The 25,719-nt window shown below is 39.3% G+C and overlaps 1 protein-coding gene across 22 annotated transcripts in view; it reads left to right on the top strand.

Annotated features, from left to right (window-relative positions):
* NEK11 (NIMA related kinase 11) overlaps positions 1 to 25,719 on the top strand; it is a 274,263-nt gene that overhangs the window by 71,743 nt on the left and 176,801 nt on the right. For 14 of the 22 annotated variants that reach the window (XR_011251824.1, XM_069565902.1, XM_069565825.1 and 11 more), the window contains 3 exons: positions 855 to 973; positions 14,476 to 14,540; positions 15,502 to 15,628. Coding sequence is in view for 21 of the 22 variants with exons in the window: in XM_069565902.1 (XP_069422003.1) it covers positions 855 to 973; positions 14,476 to 14,540; positions 15,502 to 15,628 (311 nt within the window). In the remaining variant the exon portion in view is untranslated. The remainder of the gene's footprint in view (positions 1 to 854; positions 974 to 14,475; positions 14,541 to 15,501; positions 15,629 to 25,719) is intronic. The other 8 variants (XM_069565829.1, XM_069565865.1, XM_069565846.1 and 5 more) reach the window with 1 other exon arrangement.

Genomic DNA, 25,719 nt, shown 5'->3' with positions numbered 1-25,719 from the left:
TGAGCGCCGAAGAACTGATGCTTTTCAACTGTGGTGCTACAGGAGACTCTTGAGAGTCCCTTGGACTGCAAGGAGATCAAACCAGTCAACCCTAAGTATTCATCGGAAGGACTGATGTTGAAACTGAAACTCCAGTACTTTGGCAACCTGAGGTAAAGAGCTGACTCACTGGAAAAGACCCTAATGTTGACCCTAAGATTGAGGGTGGGAGAAGGGGGCAGCAAAGGATGAGATGGTTGGATGGTATCATCTACTCAATGGGCATGAGTTTGAGCAAAGTCTGGGAGATAGTGAAGGACAGGGAAGTCTGTTGTGCTGCAGTCCATAGTGTCACAAAGATCTGGACATGCCGTAGCGGCTGAACAACAATGGAGTGGAGGCAGAGGAGGCAATGAAGGCAGGGGCCTGAGCTGTCAGGGAGCTGAACTATGACAAAGTGGGAAGGCAGTTGGTTCCTCTGAACCATCTGATTTTGCTAGCTGGCACTTATTGAAGTTGGGCTCCTGCCCTCCCCAGTGAGTAGGGAACAGGGGCTCCATCTTGAGGTGTGGCTGGAACAGGTTTTTTTGGCAGCCTTGGGTTTTCTCAAACAGGCACATTAAGGGGGACTATGGTCATCCTAGGAATGTGACTTTGAGCTGTTAGAAATATGTTAGCATTTGTTCAAGTCTTTTTTGACCAAAGGAGATGCCTAGTTGAGAAGAGGGCTCCAGAGGCTGGCAGCTTTTGGCCAAGTTGAGAGGTCTTGCAGTGATAGTATTAATAACTGAAGGAAACATAAATATATATATATATATATATATATATATATATACATACACACACACACACACACATGCACTGTTTTGTTTCAGGGTCGAGACCTGGACTGTAAAATTCAAGAATATAAAGAAGTTGGAAAAACCTTTCCAGAGAGTCAGATAATAGAATGGTTTATCCAGCTGTTGCTGGGAGTTGACTACATGCATGAAAGGTATGTTCATTTGTTACTGAGGCACAGGGTTTTTTTCACAGTCATGTCTGAACATGAAAAATGAAATTTGGGAGGTAGTTGGGAAATTTTGGAAGCAAGTTTCATGTAACTTGCTTCTGTGAAAAGGAAGCAAGTCCAAAGGTAAATGACTATACTTAGACATCTATGATATGCTTTTTTATGAAGAAACTGTCGAATAATTATACCTAGAGGATTTACTTGATTACCTTTTTTGTTGTTCTAAAAATTACACTGACTTTAAATACAAAACAGAAACTTGTATTAAACATATTTCTCTATATCTGATCCTATCCTGTGAGCCATAAGCATTTTTCTGGTACCTTAGCATACTATGAATTTATTACATCTTCCAGCAGGCTTGAGCTGTGAATACCCTAGCATACTTCAGATAGATTGTGGGGTTACTTTGGAGTATGTCAGTACACATCTAGATGTGCTCACATCCCAAGATGAGCTAAAGAATTAAGGCAGACGATATAAGTGTTTGGACCAAAAGTCAGTTTTGACATTAAGTATCTGATAAAGAAGGTCAAAGTATGCTATATGGGTTCAACTATTTATAATTTGCCTTTGTAATATTGGCCTCAATTTTTTTTCAATGTTATACTATTTTTCCTACAGGTCAAAAGCAAGATGTTTTAGATGTTAAATGTTTTATAAACCCATAATATGATAAGAATGCATTTGGAAAGATGAACATACATAGACAAATAGAAGTAAATGCTTTGAGGGATCCATGTTAGCTTTCAACTTAGGAGTGGTAACAGTCTTCTTGAACAGAAGTGGAAATTTGTAGGGTACACCAAGGCCTGACAATCCATGAATGTCAAATAGTTTAAATGTGTCATCTGTGCTTTCTGATAGCATAAAAAGTAATCTAATTATTTGGTGCTTCTTCTTCTGCTGATTCTGTATATCTTCTGAAACACATGCTTGATGAGACAGCCACTGACTTATTGACAATTCACAACAATCTTTTGAATGGTATCAAACTATCCTGAGACAATGATAAAATATGAAACAATCTTTTAATAAACTACCAAAACTGATTAATATAAGACTTCTGTGTACATACAGTTATATTTGTATTCCTTTTATTTTCTCTACTATTCCTTGGCATATTTGTTAACTTAGACATAGGGAAAACAACACCTAGAAAGATGCCAACTTTGACGTTCAGTGTACAGAATACAAAAGTGAAATCTGGTTGATTTAGGAACCCAAACATTTTTTATTTATTTTTGATTGGCTAAATAATAGTTAAAATAAATGAGTTAAAAATAATCCTTTAAAGAGAGGATTTAAATTTGCTTTGAATCCTTCAGCATTCTAAGAAAGTCATTAAATAGGGCTAAATATTTGGGTATTTGTGGATATATAGATCTGAAATACCATAATTTGTGATTCAGATAATAAATGATGCATCGTTCATTATTTTTTGTACCAGTTATTGCAAAGTTTTTCTCTACAGATTGATAAATTTCAATTTTATACTTAAATTTACTTGTTCGCTTATTAAATGATGTTAAAAGTCAGGAAGATCACCTGGAGAAGGAAATGACAACGCATTCTTGCCTGGGAAATCGCATGGACAGAGGAGCCTGGTGGGCTACAGTCCATGGGATTGCAAAAGAGTTGGACATGACTTAGTGACTAAACAACAAAGTAATAAAACAAAAAATAAAGCCTAGCTTCTTCTGGTTCAAGATGGCAGAGTAGAAGGATATGCACTCATCTCCTCCTGCAAGAGCACAAAAATCACAACTAGCTCTTGAACAACCATCTACAGGAGAATGCTGGAACCCAGCAAAAAAAGATATCCCACATCCAAAGACAAACAGGAAGCCACAGCCAGATGACTGCAATCATGATAAAATCAAATCCTATACCCGCTGGGTGGATGACCCACAAACTGGAGAATAATAATGCCAAAGAACTTCTCCCACTGTTGTGAAGGCTCTGAATCCCATGTCAGGCTTCACAGCCTGGGGATCTAACAAAGGGACTGACCTTGAAAGCCAGTGCAATTTGATTACAGGACTTCCACAGGACTGGGGGAGACAGAGACTCCAGCCTTGGAGGGCACAAAAAAATCTTGCATGCACCAAGACCCAGAGGAAAGGAGCAGTGACCCCATAGGAGACTGAACCAAAGCCATCTACTAGTGTTGGAGGGTCTCCTGTGGAGGTGTGGCTCGGCAAGGGCATACCTAGGGATGGGGCACTGGCCACAGCAGTCCTTGAAGGTCCCCTTTGGTGTAAGCCCTCGAGAAGGTAGCCATTAGCCTTACCAAAGAGCCTGCAGACCCCAGGGCTAGGTTGCCTCAGGCCAAACAACTACCAGGGAGGGAGTTGTAACCCCACCCACCAGCAGATAATTGGATTAAAGCTTTACTAAACAAGACCTTGCCCACCAAAGCAAGATCTTTTTCCCACCACCAGTCCCTCCTTACACAAGCCTCTTAGCCTCCTCCATCAGTGGGCAGAGACATTACTTTGCCTACAAAGGTCCATATAGTCAAAGCTATGGTTTTTCCAGTAGTCATGTATGGATGTGAGAGCTGGACAATAAAAAAGGCTGAATGCCAAAGAATTGATGCCTTCAAACTGTGGTGCTGGAGAAGACTCTTGAGAGTCCTTTGGACAGCAAGATCAAACCAGTCAATTGTAAAGGAAATCAACGCTAAATATTCATTGAAAGGACTGATGCTGAAGCTGAAGCTGCAATACTTTGGCCACCTGATGCAAAGAGCCAACTCAATGGAAAAGACCTGACTCATTGGAAAAGACACTGATGCTGGAAAAGATGGAAAGCAGGAGGAGGAGGGGGCAACAGAGGATAAGATGGTTGGACAGCATCACCGACTCGATGGACATGAGTTTGAGCAAGCTTTGGGAGATGGTGAAGGACAGAGAAGGCTGGTGTGCTGAGGTCTGTTGGGCTACAAAGAGTCAGACACAACTGAGTGACTGAACAACAACAAATCAGAGGGCAGACAGAAGCAGCAAGAACCATAATCCCACAGCAGCTAGAAAAAATACCACATTACAGAAAGTTAATAAGGATGAAAAAGCAGAAAGTTATGTCCCAGATGAAGGCATAACATAAAACCCCAGAAAAACAACTAAAGAATTTAGAATAATGATAGTGTAGATGATCCCTAGGATCTCAGGAAACAACAGAGAAAATGCAAGAAATGTTTGCCAAAGACCTAGAAGAACTAAAGAGCAAACAGAGATGACTAATATGCTAGAAGGAATCAATAGCAGGATAACTGAGGCAGAAGAACAGACAAACGACCTGGAGGACTGAATGGTGGAAATCATTGCCACAGAACAGAATATAGAAAAAGAATGAAAAAAAAGAAGAAGAAGAAGACAGCCTAAGAGACCTCTGGGACATTAAATCTGCCAACATTTGTATTATAGGGGTCCCAGAAGGAGAAGAAAGAGAGAATGGACCTGAAAAATATTTGAAGAGATAATAGGTGAAAATGTCCCAAACATGGGAAAGAAAATAGTCAATCAAGTCCAGAAAGCACAGAGATTCCCAGGTAGGGTAAACCCAAGGAGCAACACATAAGACACACAGTAGTCAAACTGACAAAAATTAAAGACAAAAATAAAATATTAAAAACAATTTAAACCCAAAAGAATGATTCTTTTAGCACATGGCATGGACACTTATGAATAATGACATGTGAAGCTAAGAGTATTCACAGTTCATTCAAAGCTACCTTGAAGGTATAGCCCTGAAACTCCTTCCTTATGCTGTGTTAACACAAAACCCCAACGTCAGTGACTTAGGACAGTCAGTTCTTGCTTTTGTTGCCTATTAGCAGCTGCAGATCCACTTTGAGTCTTCCTGTCCCATTGTCTACACTTGGTGACTGCAGACATGAAATTAAAAGATACTTACTCCTTGGAAGAAGAGTTATGACCAACCTAGATAGCATATTGAAAAGCAGAGACATTACTTTGCCCACTAAGGTCCATCTAGTCAAGGCTATGGTTTTTCCTGTGGTTATGTATGAATGTGAGAGTTGGACTGTGAAGAAGGCTGAGCGCTGAAGAATTGATGCTTTTGAACTGTGGTGTTGGAGAAGACTCTTGAGAGTCCCTTGGACTGCAAGGAGATCTAACCAGTCCATTCTGAAGGAGATCAGCCCTGGGATTTCTTTGGGAGGAATGATGCTGAAGCTGAAACTCCAGTACAAAGAGTTGACTCATTGGAAGAAACTCTGATGCTGGGAGGGATTGGGGGCAGGAGGAGAAGGGGACGACAGAGGATGAGATGGCTGGATGGCATCACGGACTCGATGGCTGTGAGTCTGAGTGAACTCCGGGAGTTGGTGATGGACAGGGAGGCCTGGTGTGCTGCGATTCATGGGGTCACAAAGAATCAGACACGACTGAGCGACTGGACTGAACTGATATCTTCTGTTGGTTCTGTTTCTCAGAGAACTCTGACTAATAGAGTGCAGGGGCAGAAGATATAAAGAAGACCCTGGAGAAACTAGGAAGAATGAGGTTACAGAAGAAATGAAGGTTTTGTTTACTCCTTTGGAGCTTTCCTGTGCTTAATTTAATTCAGTTTATTTATACGTTTGTAATATTCTAAATCTATGGCATATGGCATACACACTTATAAATAATGATATTAAAAGCTGAAAATATTCACAGTTCGCTGAAAGCTATCTTGAGAATGTAGCACTAAAACTCCTTCCTCCCCCTGGACCTGAACCTCTGTCACATAGACAGAGCTAAGTTTGTGAAAGGTGTTTGTATCCTGTGAGGTTTGTCACCAACTCCCGCAATGCTCCATAAGCTGGACCAGTATATGAGGGACTCAAAGCCTTTTTTCTCTTTGGTTCAATTAAATGGCCGGTCTTTGAAATACCATCATCTCTGGACGCCACAGCAGAACTGGGCATGAAGGAATTCCTTGGGGGACAGAGACAGTGTCTTGCTTCTCCTTTTTTGCCCCCAGAGATAACACAGAAACCACAAAACAAAACAAACTCCCCCCGCCCCAACTTATTCCTATCGAAGCGATTCTGTTCAATTAGCCTAGATTTTCTAGGATGAAGTACGGAGCAGCCTCTCTGAAGAGAGCTCATTTGGTGACATCATTTATGCTTTCACAGTGGAGGAGAGAACAAGCCTGGGGCACTTTCCCTAAGAGGAATGCCTCCTCACCTAGCAGCCCACACCTTTCCCCAGCGAGCTTGGTGCATGCCAAGTTGCTTCAGTCGTGTCCAACTCTTTGTGACCCTACAGCCTGTAGCCTGCCAGGCTCCTCTGTCCATGGGGTTCTCCAGGCAAGAATACTGGAGTGGGTTACCATAACCTTCTCCAGGGATCTCCTGACCCAGGGTTCGAACCTGTGTCTCCTATGTCTCCTGTATTAGCAGGTAGATTCTCTACCACTAGCACCACCTGGGAAGCCCTAATGGCTGTTTCCTAAAAGATTGTGTGAGGGATTAATTTTTAACATAGTGAGGCTCCTAGGGAAAGGACCTACTTGGGAATCCAGGTCAGTAAGTGTGACGGGGATGGAGGCATACTTCCCCAGATCTAGAGATGGGGAAGTAGAGAGAAGTTGTGTGTGTGGTGTTGTGGAGGATTCCTGCTTTCTTTTGGCTCCCCACTTCTTGAGGATGTCCTTAGGTCACTTTTTCCAAGGAGACCCCACTCCATTGCCAGGTGTCAGCAACTCCTACTTTGTAGCTGCATTCGAGAAGGACCTGACATCACCCCTGGCTTACAGCATAGAGGCTCATCATGGTCCTGGGCACCCAGGACACTGATGAGGAAGCCAGGCATGAGCCTCAGTAGCTAGGACAGTGGCCATGTGGCAGAGACCAGCAACACGGGTTGCCTGGTCCATGCATCACCACAGAGCCATTGCTTGTGCCAGCACCTTTGGCAAGAAGAATCTGCAGGCCACCCTGAGACCCTGTCAGATAAACACAGGTCTGTAGGGTGGAGCTAAATTTTCAGAAACTACTCAGATAAGAACTTAAAGGGAAATGAAGACTGAACTGTCCATACCATCTCCACAGTCCTACTCTGGCTCAGGGCCTGAGAAAACCCTGCTGTAGCTGCCTCCACAGACCTCACTCTGCTGTGGTCCTGGAGGCTGAGTGTATGGAGAATAGCCTGATGGAGGCAAAAGCTCAACCATGGATTTGATCACCACCGTCATCCAGTCTTAATCAGGGCACTTAAATCTCTTGGGAATCATGAAACATAGGAATGACAGGGACATGTGGAGAGCTATTTGAAAGCTATCTTTAGAAGAGAGATTTTATATCAACTGCTTAAATTGCTAGTCACCTTGTCATTTCTTGGATTTGATTTCTATATACTTCAAAGGAAAGGATACTAATGAAGTACATGACAGGACTTTTTTTCTGGGCCCATTTTTGCTTACTGTAACCACAAAGTCAATAAATTATACTTAAAAAAACCTTAATCAAGTAGCTTGATATCTGGTTGCTTGCACAGAAATAATTGTTCTGTTACAACAGCTCCAGCCAGTTACTTCCCATAACTGCTACGGTCTAGTCAAGGCTATGGTTTTTCCTGTGGTCATGTATGGATGTGAGAGTTGGACTGTGAAGAAGGCTGAGCACAGGAGAATTGATGCTTTTGAACTGTGGTGTTGGAGAAGACTCTTGAGGGTCCCTTGGACTGCAAGGAGATCCAACCAGTCCATTGTGAAGGAGATCAACCCTGGGATTTCTTTGGAAGGAATGATGCTAAAGCTGAAGCTCCAGTCCTTTGGCCACCTCATGTGAAGAGTTGACTCATTGGAAAAGACTTTGGCCACCTCATGCGAAGAGTTGGCTCATTGGAAAAGACTCTGATGCTGGGAGGCATTGGGGGCAGGAGGAGAAGGGGACGACTGAGGATGAGATGGCTGGATGGCATCACTGACTCGATGGACGTGAGTCTGAGTGAACTCCGGGAGATGGTGATGGACAGGGAGGCCTGGCATGCTGCAATTCATGGGGTCGCAAAGAGTTGGACATGACTGAGCGACTGAACTGAACTGAACTGAACTGAACATAATGTTTGTCTTGTTCATAAAATACCTAGTGGTGATTTTCTTATTTGCATTTTTATATATGTGGTAGCTGTTAATGTGTTATATCTAAAACTCATCACCTACTTGCCTAGTCTAAGTATCAATATTATTTTTCAATTTTGTTGTTCTTCAGTTGCAAACTCATGTCCGACTCTCTGCAACCCCAAGGACTGCAGCATTCCAGGCTTCCTGTCCTTCACTATCTCCTGGAGTTTGCTCAGAGTGATGCCATGCAACCGTCTCATTCTCTGTCATTCCCTTCTCCTCCCTTCAATCTTTCCCAGCATCAAGGTCTTTTGCAATGAGTTGGCTCTGAATATCAGGTGGCCAAAGTATTGGAGCTTCAGCCTCAGCATCAGTCCTTCCAATGAATATTGAGGATTGATTTCTTTTATTATTGATTGGTTAGATTGCCTTGCAGTCCTAGGGACTCTCAAGAGTCTTCTCCAGCATTGTAGTTCGAAAACATCAGTTCTTTGACCCTCGGTTTTTATGGTCCAACTCTCACATCCGTACATGACTACTGGAAAAACCCTAGGTTGACAATATGGACCTTTGTTGGCAAAGTAATATCTCTACTTTTTAATATGTTGTCTAGGTTGGTCATAGCTTTTCTTCCAAGGAACAAGCATCTTTTAATTTCATGGCTGCAATCACCATCTGCAGTGATTTTGGAGCCCAAGAAAATAAAGTCTGTCACTGTTGCCACTGTTTCCCCATCTATTTGCTGTGAAGTGATGAAACTGGATGCCATGATGTTAGTTTTTTGAATGTTGAGTTTTAACCCAACTTTTTCACTCTCATTTTTCACTTTCATCAAGAGGCTCTTTAGTTCCTCTTCGCTGTCTGCCATAAGGGTGGTGTAATCTGTGTATCTGAGGTCATTGATATTTCTCTTGACAGTCTTGATTCCAGCTTGTGCTTCCTCCAGCCCAGCATTTCACACAATGAACTCTGCATAGAAATTATATAGGCAGAGTGACAATATACAGCCTTGACGTACTCCTTTCCCAATTTGGATCCAGTCCATTGTTCCATGTTGGATTCTAACTATTGCTTCTTCAGGTGCATACAGATTTCTCAGGAGGCAGGTAAGGTAGTCTGGTATTCCCATCTCTTGAAGAATTTTCCACAGTTTGTTGTGAGCCACATGTCAAAGGCTTTAGCATAATCAATTCAGCAGCAGTAGATGTTTTTCTGGAATTCCCTTACTTTTTCTATGATCCACTAGATGTTGGCAATTTGGTCTCTGGTTCCTCTGCCTTTTCTAAATGCAGCTTGTACATCTGGAAGTTCTTTGTTCAAGTACTGCTGAAGCCTAACTTGTAGGATTTTGAGCCTTACCTTGCTAACATGTGAAATGAGTGCAATTGTACATGGTTTGAACATTTTTTGGCATTACCTTTCTTTAAGATTAAAAGGAAAACTGGCCTTTTCCAGTTCTGTGACTACTGCTGAGATTTCCAAAAATGCTAGCATATTGAGTGCAGCACTTAAACAGTGTTATCTTTTAGGATTTGAAAGAACTCAACTGGAATTCTATCACCTCCACTAGCTTTGTTTATAGAGATGCTTCCTAGGGCCCACTTGACTTTGTACTCCAGGATGTCTGATGCTAGGTAAGTGATCACACCATCATGGTCATCTGGGTCATTAAGACCTTTTTTGTTGTATAGTTCTGTGTATTCTTGCCACCTCTTCTTAGTATCTTCTGCTTCTGTTAGGTCCTTGCTGTTTCTGTCCTGTATTGTGCCCATCTTCTAATGAAATGTTTCCTTGGTGTCCCTAATTTTTTGAAGAGATCTCTAGTCTTTCCCATTCTGTTTTTTTCTCTTTTTCTTTACATTTTTTCATTTCAGAAGGCTTTCTTATCTCTTCTTGCTGTTCTTTGGAACTCTGCATTCAGTTGGGTATATCTTTCCTTTTCTCCTTTGCTTTTCACTTCTCTTCTTTTCCTCAGCTATTTGTAAGGCTTCCTCAGACAACCATTTTGCCTTTTTGCAGTTCTTTTTCTTGGGGATGGTCTTGATTCCTGTCTCCTGTTATGAACCTCCACCCATAGTTCTTCAGGCACTCCGTCTATAGATCTAATCCCTTGAATCCATTTCTCACTTCCACTATATAATCATAAGGGATTTGTTGTAGGTCATACTGAATGACCTAGTGGTTTTACCTACTTTCTTCAGTTTAAGTCTGAATTTGGCAATAAAGAGTTCATGATCTGAGCCACAGTCAGCTCCTGGTCTTGTTTCTGCTGACTGTATAGAGCTTCTCCATCTTTGGCTGCAAAGAATATGATCAATCTGATTTCAGTACTGATTATCTGGTGATGTCCATGTGTAGAGTCTTCTCTTGTTTTGTTGGAAGAGGGTGTTTGCTATGACCAGTGCCTTCTCTTGGCAAAACTCTGTTAGCCTTTGCCCTGCTTTGTTTTTATTCCAAGGTCAAACCTGTTACTCCAGGTATCTCTTGACTTCCTACTGTTGCATTCCAGTCCCCTATGATGAAAAGGGCTTCTTTTTTTGGTGTTAGTTCTAGAAGGTCTTGTAGGTTTTCATAGAACCGTTCAACTTCATCTTCTCAACATTAGTGGTTGGCCCATATCTTGGATTACTGTGACACTGAATGGTTTGCCTTGGCAATGAACCAAGATCATTCTGTTGTTTTTGAGAATGCACCCAAGTACTACATTTTGGACTCTTTTTGTTGACAAGAGGGCTACTCCATTTTGTCTAAGGGATTCTTGCCTTAGACATATCTTAGTAATAGATCTTATTACTTATATCTTAGTAATAGATACAATGGTCATGTGAATTAAATTTGCATATTTCCATCCCTTTTAGTTCATTGATTCCTAATATCTCACGTTCACTCTTGGGTGGTTGACAGTGGGCCTGGTTGACCACTTCCAATTTACATTGATTCATGGACCTAACATTCCAGTCCTGTGCAATATTGTTCTTTACAGCACTGGATTTTACATTCACCACCAGATACATCCGCAACTGGGTGTCATTTCCTCTTTGCTTCAGCCTCTTCATTCCTTCTGTAGCTATGTCTTTGCTCTTCCCCAGTAGCATATTGGACATCTACTGACCTAGGAAGTTCATATTTCAGTCTCGTATCTTTTTGCCTTTTCATACTGTTCATAGGGTTCTCAAGGAAAGGGGGCTGAAAAGGTTTGCCATCTCCTTCTCAAGTGGACCACATTTTGTCAGAAATCTCCACCTTTCCAAAGATGGTGTAGTAGAAGGATGTGCCCTCATCCTCTCCTATGAGTGTTCTTGGAGTCTCTGGCAGAGGCATGGGTCAACAGTGGCATGCTGGCATAAGTCCTTTTGGAGGTGGTTGTGTGGTCGCCTTTTCAATACTTGAACTGCATTTTTCGCTAACCATTATTCCAGTTTCTAAATTTTCTTTTTTGCTATTTCTTATCTGTTTTCAAACTTATGTACTGAATTCTTAATTTTGGTAATTATATTTGTTTCAATTTTAAAATTGACATTCAACTCTTTATAGAATCTAGTTCTCTCATTGTGTCATTTATTTACTTGAACATATCATAGTTACTTAAAAATCCATGTCCAACAATTCCAATAGGTGGATCACATACGGATTTGTTTCTTGTTGTTGTTGTTTGTTTTTGGTCATTTTGTCTTGTCTCTTGGCATACCTGGTCATTTTTGAAGGAATACTGGAGAATCAATATATGTAAAATAGTGCAGACATGTTGGATGATATTATGTTCCTCTCGAGAGGATATGATTTTTTTGTGTGGCTGGTAGTAGTTGCAGATCCCCTTAATACAGTTAGGACTGATATAGCTAAGGCTAGGTTTCTGAGGACTGGCCTGTTTCATTTGCTTTTATTTCCAGTGTTCAGGGTATTCAGCTGAAGACTTTAATTATTTACCTAGACCCCTCCTCAGCTTTGTGAATCTGCTGAAAGCCCTGCCTCTTAGCAGCTACTTTCTCCTGAATGTCTTGCCCCTGAGCTTCTTAGGATTCAGCAAGTGCTGTAGGTTAAAACCCATTCAGAATGTGAGACTTACTTTTCTTTTGTTCCCTTTTCACTGGAGAATTTGCCCCTCAAGTCCTGGCTGCCTTTGTAGCTCTAGGTTTTTGCTTTCCAAACCCAGTGAAACTGTTGCAAGCTCTGGCCACAACAGTCTGCTTCTGCCGGTGCCCCAGAGGAAAATGCAGTGGGACGTGCTCACCTCCATGTATTTCCCTTCTTTTAGGTTCTGGCCCCTCAAGTGCTGCCTACTTTGGTTCACCTTGACTGATCTCTGGTATCTTCAGAGAGTTGTTTTAAAAAACTTATTCACACTTTACATTGTTTAAATTTTGCAGTGTTCTCTGTACAGCTGTTGAAGGTGGGTGATTTAGTGTGGTATAAATTTACTTCATCAGAGTTGAAAGTGTGTGTTAGTTGCTCAGTCGTGTCCGACTCTTTGCGACTTCATGAACTGTAGCCCGCCAGGCTCCTCCATCCATGGGATTTTCCAGGCAAGAATACTGGAGTGGGTTGCCATTTCCTTCTCCAGGGGACCTTCCTGACCCCCAGTCTCCCACACTGAAGCAGACACTTTACTGTCTGAGCCCCCAGGGAATCCCATCACAGTTGAAAGCTGAGGTCTCAGTCTTGAGTTTTTGTCATGATCACATTTTCCCCCTAGATATTCTATTTGGTTGTTTTTCAAATCAGCATCATCTCTTTTTTTTTTTTTTTTGATAGTATTCTGTTTCTGTTTCATGTTTTCTATTCTTTATTGTTTTAATCACTTGAAATACATTCATTTTATAGTTTGTATCCTATTAAGTTATCTGAAATTCTCAGGGATTTAATTTTATTATATATTATCTGCTGACTCAGTTTGCATTTGCTTCTGAGAACCAACTTTTATGTTAATTTCTTGGGTTGAGATGTCTTAAAGCCATAGAGCCATAGAGCATATTTGAATTCCAAATGTAAGTGAGCAGACACATGGTTAAAAAATATGAAGGGAAATATTTTTTTCCTCCACTCAAAGTTCGGATCTGTACAGATAAGCTTATGATTTTGTTTACTTGTGAATGAATGTTTCTTGGATTATATTTTCTCTTAAGATACGGACCATATATGGGATTCTGACTTTATACATTTCTGTTAGTTCCTACTCTCCACATTACATGGGCTCAAGGTCTTGGCTCTGTGGGTTCTGAGTTCCTTGGGCTGCTGAGAAATCAGCACCTATTGCTCGCTCTGATTTTCAGTTTTCTTTGTGCCTAATCCCCAAGGATTTGCCTCATTTTCTTGTGGACTCAGCTGTTTATATATGAAGACACTCATATACTTTATTCAGCATTTTTAAGTGTTTTTTTAGACAAAGGTTTTCTAGTTGTTTCAGTTCAGTTCAGTCGCTCAGTTGTGTCCAACTCTTTGCGACCCCTTGAATCGCAGCACGCCAGGCCTCCCTGTTCATCACCATCTCCCGGAGTTCACTCAGACTCACATCCATCGAGTCCGTGATGCCATCCAGCCATCTCATCCTCTGTCGTCCCCTTCTCCTGCCCCCAATCCCTCCCAGCATCAGAGTCTTTTCCAATGAGTCAACTCTTCGCATGAGGTGACCAAAGTATTGGAGTTTCAGCTTCAGCATCAGTCCTTCCAATGAAAACCCAGGACTGATCTCCTTTAGGATGTACTGGTTGGATCTCCTTGCAATCCAAGGGATTCTCAAGAGTCTTCTCCAACACCACAGTTCAAAAGCATCAATTCTTCGACGCTCAGGCTTCTTCACAGTCCAACTCTCACATCCACACATGACCACAGGAAAAACCATAGCCTTGACTAGATGGACCTTAGTTGGCAAAGTAATGTCTCTGCTTTTGAATATGCTATCATAATTTCAGAAATGAAATTTTCACTGACATAATTTACACTGCTTGTTTACTTAAATGTTATCTATTATTAAATACCATCATCAACATTTTTCCCACAGGTATATAAAATGTGAACAATTGGATTATAATATTTAATAGATATAGTATATTTTGAATATATAAGATATATATACCATGTAATACATTGTATATAGTATATAATAGATTATAAAGCTTTATGATAACTGCTCTGTGAACTGGGTATAAAAGCACGATAAAATCTGGCCTATTGAAATAGTTGAAAGTACATCACACTCTTTCAGCTACATGTTTCCCTGTATCGGTTTTGAAACTTTGATTTTCTCAGTGAGATTAAACAATGCTGTGGCTTTGAAGCTTTCAAACATTGAAAGATATATCTCTGGGAATGTATATTTATGTGTGAATCACTTATATATTACTTATATTTGGATTTTAAAATTTTATATTTGCATTAATTTGAATATCCTTTTATTCCTTCTGTAGGAAGATACTTCATCGAGATTTGAAATCAAAGAATATATTTCTGAAAGATAATAAACTTAAAATTGGTAAGATTTTAAAATATGTATTCCATGAAAGAATGTACTTTATTATTATTATTATTTTATTATTATATATCAAATTGTAATATAAAGTAACTAAAAGTGGTAGAATAATCATTGGTTTATTCAAACTTCTTAAATTTTTATGCTTGATTGGTTGTGCCCAACAACAACAGCAAAAAGACCAGTTGTTTCTGATTATCTGATAGAAACTGAGGTATAAAACATTTGCTATTTATTAGATCCAACAAATGTCTTTTGAGTTCCTATTCCATGCCAAGCACTAACCATTAACAAATGATTAGACTTGTTTGATTACGATAGGTTTCCTACTCCCACATTTATTTTATCATAAGCAATTAGGAGTTATCACAGATTATTAAAGTGTTGATATAGCGAGTTCTCCTTTAGAACTGTATCTATACTCCTAACAGTCACAGAATTGTTTGATCTTCATGTAAGATGTTCTTAGAGGGGAAGACATAAAACCATAAAGAAATTAGGCAATTATACTGAAACTGGTGGATTTTATAGTCATGTTCTTGAAAAGTCTCAGTTTTTTATTTAAAATTTCTTCTTTATTATAAATGAAGAACAAATTCCCCCCTCACTCAGATAAAATTACAAATCATATATTCAGTGCTTTCAGAATCATTCTGTTTGTTGTTACTCAAACTTGAAATATCTTTTTGTTTCAAGTTGTTTGTTTTCCCTAATACCAGGAGAAAAAAGCAGTTTTAGCTTACATAATTCACTTTCCTATCATCAAACTCTTCTTTCTCCTATAAGGCTTTTATTTTTAAACTTTTCACCAATATTATATAATTTAAAATGTATAACTTTTTCTTCAACATGGTATGAATGATTGTGTATTAAAATTGTCAAATTAGACACACTGTTGTTAATTTCCAGTACAGTACTGGTTTTCATGTTTTAAGTATTCATAGAAGTTAATTATTATTTCAAGGGGATTTTGGAGTTTCTCGACTCCTAATGGGATCCTGTGATCTAGCCACCACTTTAACTGGAACTCCCCATTATATGAGCCCGGAAGTTCTGAAACACCAAGGCTACGACACAAAGTCGGATATCTGGTGAGTGGGCATGGGCCAGTCCAGGCATCTTATTCATTTTGCTACCTTGAGATACGGTGCATTTTGTTTTTAGGCTCATTTACTTACTACATCCACTCATTTATCCTTTTTAAATGTTAGCTATTCTGTGAATAGTGTAAAGAAGATCTTTTAGGTTGGAAATGTGATACATTCATTAAATTGATTTCAAAAATTCTCTTTATTCAGATTAACTGGTTGATTTAGATTTTTTCTTCTTGAACCACAAGGGAAAGTTCCTGATATACCATAAACATTAAATTTTGATACAGTTCTGCTAGCCTATTACATAAAACATTTGTAATTCTAATCACTCTGCCTTTTTTTTTTTTTAAGGTTAACTTCCACCTCTGTGGGGAATATATAGCTTTCTTTTATTTTTTGTCTTCTTATTGCCTTTAAGAATTTTTATTAAAGGTATTCGCTTTAAGGATACTTAAATTTTAAAAATTCTGGGTTTTCAGTGATAGCTACATCTGAGATTTCTCAGCTTCTTTGAGCTCTGTTCCAAAAGAATTTCTCCTTCCTCATCATGGAACCAGATTAAATCTCAGTACAAGAAACCAAGTGGAAAATTGTATTCTATTGTTAGCAATAGATCCTACTTGGGAAAATTTCCTTTCCTTTGAAGAGGTATCTTATATAATTTTCAACTTGTTAAGGGTTGAAAGGACAATTTAGCTGAGAGCTTGTTAATTAAGTAAATAATTATTGTATGCAAATCAACTAAAGTAGTTCAGAGCTATCAGCAGTGTTAAAGATTGTGCCTGCTTCATTCTTCTAAAGAAGATAAAGTAGAAAGTTACCTTTTCTCTGGTAGGGAAAAGTAAACACAATAGGGATTATGTGTTGGGATTTTCATCAGGGTTATTACTCCTTTTTTGTTCTTATCTCTCCCAAATGGGAGAGAACACTACTACAGTTAGATCTACCTAGGGCAGATTCCCATCCATCCTGCCCTTTTAGTCATTCTTGAGATTATGCATTTCTAGGTTCTTCAGTGGTTTTTTTTTTTTTCATTGTTAACTGTTTTCTGCCCTGGTGGTCTTTCCCAATTCACCTATTATCTTTCCTCAATCACCTCCTTCCCTTATTCCCTCCAAAAACCAAAACCAGACAAAACCCACAAAGATATGTTATGAATGAATTTTTAAAAAATTTTGCTTTATTGAACATCTCTTTGCCCATGACTGTGTAATAGCCCTTAGGGTGTAAAATCAAAGGTGATAGGATTCCTCCTCCTCAGGAGAAATTTTCTTGCTCGTTTTGGTGTAATTTTCTCAAGTTAGAGAAAAATCAATCTTGAGCTTTGGAATGAATTCAAGATACATATCTAAATTTCTCTTCATATTTATTATTATTATGGTCAGTTAAAAATAAACAAATATAAAATATATTCATGATTATAGTTACATGGTATCTCAGGAAGATATTACATCATGTCATTTGAATGAAGAATAGATTCATTTTATGTAGCTCATTATTCAAGTCTTTAGAATTACATATAGCAGGAAAACTGCATGTAATTTTTGACTCCTTTTGACAAGAATCTATATTTGCTTGCCAAATCAGATTGATGTCACCTAGAAAACCGAGTCTATGGAACCCACTTTTGTTTCAGTTGTGTCTGCATTAAACTTTTTTTTTTAAAAACTGCTCCTCATGTTGTATAAAGAATCATAGGAATATCAGACAGTATTGCTATAATATCTTAGGCTTACAAAAATGATATCTGACTCAGGCAAAACTTTAAAAAGCTAACACCTCCCAAATATAGAAATGTAGAAGGTCAACTCTCCTTGCAAAGATTACTAACTACTCAGCAAATTCTAGCTAAGGATTCATCATCATCCTGACCTCAAATAACCACCATATTATGAATTTATTGATTACCTTGGTTGTATCTGAATCAAATGGGCTTATCTAGTAATGAAATGCAGAGAAGGCAATGGCACCCCACTCCAGTACTCTTGCCTGGAAAATCCATGGACAGAGGAGCCTGGTAGGCTGCAGTCCATGGGGTCGCTAAGAGTTGGACACCACTGAGCGGCTTCACTTTCACTTCTCACTTTCATGCATTGGAGAAGGAAATGGCAACCCACTCTAGTGTTCTTGCCTGGAGAATCCCAGGGGTAGGGAAGCCTGGTGGGCTGCTGTCTATGGGGTCGCACAGAGTTGGACACGACTGAAGTGACTTAGCAGCAGCAGCAGCAGCAGCAGTAATAAAATGTCTATTGCTAAACCTAAAGTGGAAAGAATAACAGAGAATTATAAATTATAGTTAAGGATATATAAGTGTGATGAGTAATCTTTGGGAGACACTCCTAGAAAACTTAGATTGAATGAGATTGAGAATTTTTCCACTGAATCTCAGTTTGTAGCATCTGTTTACTGTGGGATATTTTCTTAGGATTGGAAACACTTATGAATAATTGACAGGTATTTAGATTCAGTGCTAATGACTGTACATATTTATTTATAATGCTTAAAGAATTGCTATTACTATAATGCTGTTATTTTCATTTGTTAATATTTGCCCATATGTGACATTATCCTTCTTTTGCAATCTGCCTAAACCTTTCGGGATTCATTTATTTACAGCCATCAAGCACAGGAAGTTTCTTCCTTAAAAGTGAGTCAGGTTACAAAAGTTTATGAATAGTTATTTAGAAAGTTAGGATAATTAGGTTCACTGAGGGCAATACTTTGAAATGACTGATTTGTATAAGCTATTTGTATAAGCTATTTGTATAAGCTATTCCTGAACATCTTTCCCCCATAGGAAAAATAAATGTGAGTTGGGTTCCTAGACTAGCTCTTTCAATTGGTTTAAACTATGGATAGTGGTAGCAGTTTAGTCGCTAAATTGTGTCCAACTCTTGCAACCCCCATGGATTATAGCCCATTAGGCCTCTCTGTCCATGGGATTTTCCAGGCAAGAATACTGGAATGCGCTGACATTTCCTTTTTCAGGAGATCTTCCTGATCCATGATTGAACCCACATCTCCTGCATTGCAGGCAGATTCTTTACTGCTGAGTCACCAGGGAAGCCATTAGAATGTGTTGTTTTTGTAAGAGAAACAAATGAAGGATAATGATCATACTGTTGGAATAAGGGTGCAGAAAGGAAACAGACTATTCCTTGTTGGCCTTATTTGTCATGTTGTGAGAGGTCAACCAGATAGCCATACATTCAGTTCAGTTCAGTTCAGTTCAGTTTAGTCGCTCAGTCGTGTCTGACTCTTTGCGACCCCATGAATCGCAGCATGCCAGGCCTCCCATTCTTTAGGTAATTTAAATGGAGGTTATGATTGTAGGGATGTAGGGGTGTCAGGGCATTATGGGGTACTCTCAAAGTTTTGTTCAGGGGTCTGATCTGATAGTTGGCTGGGTGGAGGACACTGGAGGAGTCCAGTTCACACTCAACATTAGAGTCAGACTGTAATGATCTTGGACGGAAATGTTAGACAAGGCTTAGCTTCAGGTGGAAGACAATAGAGAGGAACCAACAGCTGTCTGCCCTGCCAAGACTAAGTATCTTCCCAGAAGAGCATTCCTATAGTGAACAGGGGAAGTGGGGAGGGAGGATTTAGGAAAGGGAGAAATAGGCAAACCTGACAGCACATTCTGTAGCTGATGTGGGGCCTCCAAGTGGCTGGCAGCCAGCAGCACCATCAGCTGCCTCTCCGGAAGGAAGCTCTAGGGCAGAGAGCCCATTTCTCTCACCTGCTATGGTCTGGTCACTTCTTGTTTGAGTTCAGAGCAGGTTGTTGGGCAGCTTAACCTTCTTGGGGAATGGTCCTTCTTGGCAAGTGAGCACACCATGTGGTTCACTCAGCAGAAGCTGAGTAGGGGAACACTTCGCTTAGAGGCAGTAAATTTGAGTATTAATACAGTTTTTCATGATGAGCATGCAAAGACTGATACAAACTCTGCAGATAATGTCAGTCTAGCCTGGTGGATTTTTTTAAAGAGCTTAATACAACAACAGCAAAAGAACCAGGAATAGCTACCCTCTGTAGAGTGCTTTCTCTATGATTGACATTTAATGTGCTAAGTGTTTCATGTAGTACCTATGTAAGTGTATTTGTTCCTACAAAAAAAAAAAAATCACACTATGTATAATTTTATGAACTTCTTTTTCTCACTCAGGAAAGTGTTGCTCTGTATCAGCAAAATGTATCTATGTATCATCTAGATGTTTGCATAATATTCTATCCCTGAATACAATAGTTTTTCAGTCAAGGCCTTAACAATTTCTCTGAAGATTTTTTTCTTTTTCTTTCTGCATTTTTACCCTGATGAATCTCAGTGTAGCTTTGCATTTATCCTACCTGGGGTTAGTTGAGATTCTTGGACATGTAAATGAACTTATTTCAGAATAGATGCATGCATATGTACGGCTGAGTCCCTTTGCTGTGCACCTGAAACTATCACGACATTGTTGCTGGCTATAAAACAAACAAACAAAAGACATTTCATCAGACGTTACCAGATTTGGAAAAGGAAGCTTTCAGCTCTTCCTTTTTTGAATACTTTTTCTCCTCTTTTCCCTCTTAGCTGTCTTTCTGTTCTTCCCACTATGTGTATGCTGGTATATTTCTGGGTTTCCTACCTGCTCTGATGCAATGATAATTTTTCTTCATTTTGCTCTCTGTTCTTCAGATTGCATAATATTTTTCAGTCTATCTTGATTCTTTCTTTTGTGACTTAAAATCTACTGTTCAGCCTCTCTGGAGAATTTTTTGTTTTAGTTATTGTACTTTTCAACTCTAGAATTTCTATTTGATTTTTAAAATAATTTCTCTCTCTTCAGTGATAAAACATGGTCCAGTGGAGAAGGGAATGGAAAACCACTTCACTTCACTATTCTTGCCTTGAGAACCTCATGAACAGTATGAAAAGGCAAAATGATATGATACTGAAAGATGAACTCCTTAGGTCAGTAGGTGCCCTATATATGCTACTGGAGAAGGGTGGAGAAATAACTCCAGAAAGAATGAAGAGACAGAGCCAAAGTGAAAACAACGCACAGTTGTGAATGTGACTGGTGATGGAAGTAAAGTCTGATGTTGTAAACAACAGTATTGTATAAGTGGAACCTGGAAATTCGGTCCATCTATCAAGGTAAATTGGAAGTGGTTAACCGGGAGATGGCAAGAGTGAATATTGACATTTTAGGAATCAGTGAACTAAAATGGATGGGAATTGGTGAATTTAATTCAGATGACCATTATATCTACTACTGTGGGCAAGAATCCCTTAGAAGAAATGGAGTAGCTATCATAGTCAACAGAAGAGTCTGAAATGCAGTACTTGGGTGCAATCGCAAAAGTGACAGAATGATCTCTGTTTGTTTCAAAGGCAAACCACTCAATATCACAGTAATCCAAGTCTATGCCCCAACCAGTAATGCTGAAGAAGCTGAAGTTGAATGGTTCTGTGAAGACCGACAAGACCATCTAGAACTAACACCAAAAAAAGATATCCTTTTCATCATAGGGGACTGGAATGCAAAAGTAGGAAGTCAAGGGATACCTGGAGTAACAGGCAAGTTTGGCCATGGAGTACAAAATGAAGCAGGGCAAATATTGACAGAGTTTTGCCGAGAGAATGCACTGGTCATAGAAAATACCCTCTTCCAACAACATGAGATGACTATACGCATGGACATCACCAGATGGTCAATACTGAAATCAGATTGATTATATTCTTTGTAGCCAAAGATGGAGAAGCTCTATACAGTCAGCAAAAGAAAAACTGGGAGCTGACCATGGCTCAGATCATGAACTCCTTATTGCCAAATTCAGGCTTAAATTGAAGAAAGTAGGGAAGACCACTAGACCTTTCAGGTATGACCTACATCAAATCCCTTACGATTTTACAGTGAAAGGGAGAAATAGATTCAAGGGATTAGATTTGATAGACAGAATGCCTGAAGAACTATGTACAGAGACTCCTGACTTTGTACAAGAGGCAGTGATCAAGATCATCCCCAGATAAAGAAATGCAATAAGGCAAAATGGTTGTCTGAGGAGGCCTTACAAATAGCTGAGAAAAGAAGAGAAGCTAAAGGCAAAGGAGAAAGGAAAGATATGCCCATTTGAATGTAAAGTTCCAAAGAATAGCAAGGAGAGATAAGAAAGCCTTCTGAGGTGATCAATGCAAAGAAATAGAGGACCCAGAGGGATGGGATGGGGAGGGAGGTGGGAGGGGGGTTCAGGATGGAGAACACATGTACACTAGTGGCGGGTTCATGTCAATGTATGACAAAACCAATACAATATTGTAAAGTAATTAGCCTCCAAAAAATTAATTAATTAATTTTAAAAAAAGAAATAGAGGAAAACAGTAGAATGGGGAAAACTAGAGATCTCTTCAAGAAAATTAGAGATACCAAGGGAACATTTCATGCAAAGATGGGAACAATAAAGGGCAGAAATGGTATGGACCTAACAGAAGCAGAAGATATTAAGAGGTGGCAAGAATACATAGAAGAACTATATAGAAAAGATCTTCATGACCCAGATAACCATGATGGTGTGATCACTTATTTAGCATCAGACATCCTAGAGTGGAAAGTCAAGTGGGCCTTAAAGCATCACTACGAACAAAGATAGTAGATTGATGGAATTCCAACTGAGCTATTTCAAATCCTAAAAGATGAAGATGTGAAAGTGCTGCACTCATTATGCCAGAAAATTTGGAAAACTCAGCAATGGCCACAGGACTGGGAAAGGTCAGTTTTCATTCCAATCCCAAAGAAAGGCAATGCCAAAGAATGTTCAAACTACCGCACAATTGCACTCACTTCACCTGCTAGCAAAGAAATGCTCAAAATTCTCCAAGCCAGGCTTCAACAGTACATGAACTGAGAACTTCCAAATGTTCAAGCTGGCTTTAGAAAAGGCAGAGGAATGAGAGATCGAATTGCCAACATCTGCTGGATCATCGAAAAAGCAAAAGAGTTCTAGAAAGTCATCTATTTCTGCTTTATTGACTACACCAAAGCCTTTGATTGCATAGATCACAACGAACTGTGGAAAATTCTTCAAAGATGGGAATACCAGACCACCTTACCTGCCTCTTGAGAAATCTGTATGCAGGTCAGGAAGCAACAGTTAGAACTGGACTTGGAACACGGACTGGTTCCAAATCAGGAAAGGAGTACATCGAGGCTGTATATTGTCACCTTTTTAATTTAACTTCTATGCAGAGTACACTATGCAAAATGCCAGGCTGGATGAAGCACAAGCTAGAATCAAGATTGCCGGGAGAAATACCAATAACCTCAGATATGCAAATGACACCACCTTTATGGAAGAAGGAAGAACTAAAGAGCCTCTTGATGAAAGTGAAAGAGGAGAGTGAAAAAGTTGGCTTAAAACTCAACACTCAGAAAATGAAGTCATGGCCTCCGGTCCCATCACTTCATGGCAAATAGATTGGGTAAACAGTGGCAACAGTGGGAGACTTTATTTTTTTGGTCTCCAAAATCATGGCGGATGGTGACTGCACCCATGAAATTAAAAGACATTTGTTCCTTGGAAGAAGACCGGTGACTAACCTAGACAGCATATGAAAAAGCAGAGACATTACCTTGCCGACAAAGGTCTGTCTAGTCAAAGCTAAGGTTTTTCCAGTAGTCATATACGCATGTGATAGTTGGACTATAAAGAAAGCTGAGTGCCGAAGAACTGATGCTTTTGAACTGTAGTGTTGGATAAGACTCTTGAGAGTACCTTGGACTGCAAGGAGACCCAACCAGCCAGTCCTAAAGGAAATCAGTCCTGAATATTCATTGGAAGAGCTGATGCTAAAGCTGAAGCTCCAATACTTTGGCCACCTGATGCAAAGAGCCAATTTATTAGAAAAGTCCTTGATGCTGGGAAAGATGGAAGGCAGGAGGAGAAGGGGACAACAGAGGATGAGATGGTTGGATGGTATCACTGACTCAATGGACCTGAATTTTAGCAAGGTCCAGGAGTTGGTGATGGACAAGGAAGCCTGGTGTGCTGTGGTCCATGGGGTCGCCAAGAGTCAGACATGACTGAGCAACTGAACTGAACTGAACTGATAATCTCCATTTCAGATGACATTTTATCATACTTTATTCCTTTAAATACTGTTTCCTTTAGTTCATTGAACATATTTGAAATGGCTACTTGGAAATCCTTGTGTGTTAAGTCTGACATCTGGGCTCTGTTGGGTAGTTCATCTTGCCTGCTGTTTTTCTCCTATATGGGTCATTTTTTTTCCTATTTATTTGCATGTTTCATAACTTGTGAAAACTGGACATTTTAATTTTTTAAATTTATTTTTATTCATGATCAACTGGGATTTATTCTAGTTTTGCAAGAATAGTTCAACATTCACAAATCAGTCAATGTGAAACACTGCATTTCCAAAATAAGGATAAAAATCATACGATCATCTCAATAGATGCAGATAAATACGCTTGACAAATTCAACATTCATTTCTAATAAAATCACTCAACACAATGAGTACAGAGGGACCATACTTCAACATAATAAAGGGCTTATATGACAGGTCCACAGCTAACATCGTGTTCATACACAATCGTGGAAAGCTGAAAGATTTTCCTTTATGATCAAGAACAAGACAAAGATGCCCACACTTTTATTGACCAAGGAGTGAAAGACCTGTACACTGAGAACTACGATGTTAATGAAAGGAGTTGAAGAGAAACAAATAGAAAGATATTTTGTGCTCATGGGTTGGAAAAAAATTAATATTTTTAAAATGTCCATCCTACTCAAAGCAGTCTACAGATTCAGTGCAATTGCTATCAAAATTTCAATGGTATTTTTAACGTAATAGAACAAAAATTCTAAAATTTGTATTTTCTGTTATCTTGGGGCTTCTCAGGTAGTACGGTGGTTAAGAATCCACCTGCCAATATAGGAGATGCAAGAGACATGGGTTCAGTCCCTGGGCCAGGAAGATCCCCTGCAGAAGGAAATGGCAACCCACTCTAGTATTCTTGCCTGAAACATTCCATGGACAGAGGAGCGTGGCAGGATACCATCCATGGGGTTGCAAAGAGTCAGACATGACTGATCACACACATACGCACAGTGTTATTTTATGTAATCATTGTGCATTTATCAATACTAAGAAATTAACATTGATACATTACTATCAACTAAACTTCATTTGAATGTAAGTCATTTTTTCACTGATGTCCAAAGATTCCACATTGCACTCAGTCATTTCCTAAGTTTATCAAAGTTTTAAGTTTATCAGACATGTCCTTGTTGCTCCTGATGGTTTTGAAGAATACCAGTCAGGTATTTTGTAAGAAGTTATTCAGTTTGTATTTGGCCAATATTTTCTCTTGATTCAACTGGGTTTGGGTGAAAAACCAATTTTTGTAAGAATACCATAAAAGTGATGTGTCTTGTCTCATCACAATTTTATCAGGAGATGTATGATGTCAGCATGACTTAATACTGGTGACATCAGCTTTGGTCACTAGGTTAATTGATGTCTGCCAGTTTTCTCCATTTTTTCCATTTCTATTCCATTTCTATTCTACTTTCTATTCTCTATTTATTAGAAGAGAGTCACTAAGTCCAGCCCACATATAACAGGAAGGGAGTTAAGCTTCACCACCTAGTGAGAGAAATAAAGAGCTTTCAGACATATATTACAATATGTATGAAGCATATAGTAAGTTTTTGAGACATATCTATAAGGCAGTGTCAAAGTCTAGCATATCCAAAAATTCTTACAAATGATCTACTGAGACAACAGCAACAGCACAACGGCAAAGCTAAGGAGTTCCTACTTTTAAAATCAACAAAGGATATGGATGGGAAATTGCCAGAAAACGACTTTAAAACTCCATTTGATGAAAAGAAGTTCAATTTACTAGTAAACCAAGAAGTGTGAATTAAAGCAATGAGATACAAGGATTCATGCCAGTCACTCTTAAGGACATGAGTATGAGTTACAACGTAGATGTGAAACTTCTGTTCTAGCTCAACTTCGAGAAGATTGTTGACACACAAGTTGGAATGGTTCTAATAGCTTACCCTGAAAAATGCT

The sequence above is a fragment of the Ovis canadensis genome, chromosome 1, assembly GCF_042477335.2.
Source record: "Ovis canadensis isolate MfBH-ARS-UI-01 breed Bighorn chromosome 1, ARS-UI_OviCan_v2, whole genome shotgun sequence".
NCBI lineage: Eukaryota > Metazoa > Chordata > Mammalia > Artiodactyla > Bovidae > Ovis > Ovis canadensis.
Note: the sequence above shows the minus strand (reverse complement) of the source record. Positions and strands in the feature narration are given on the sequence as shown.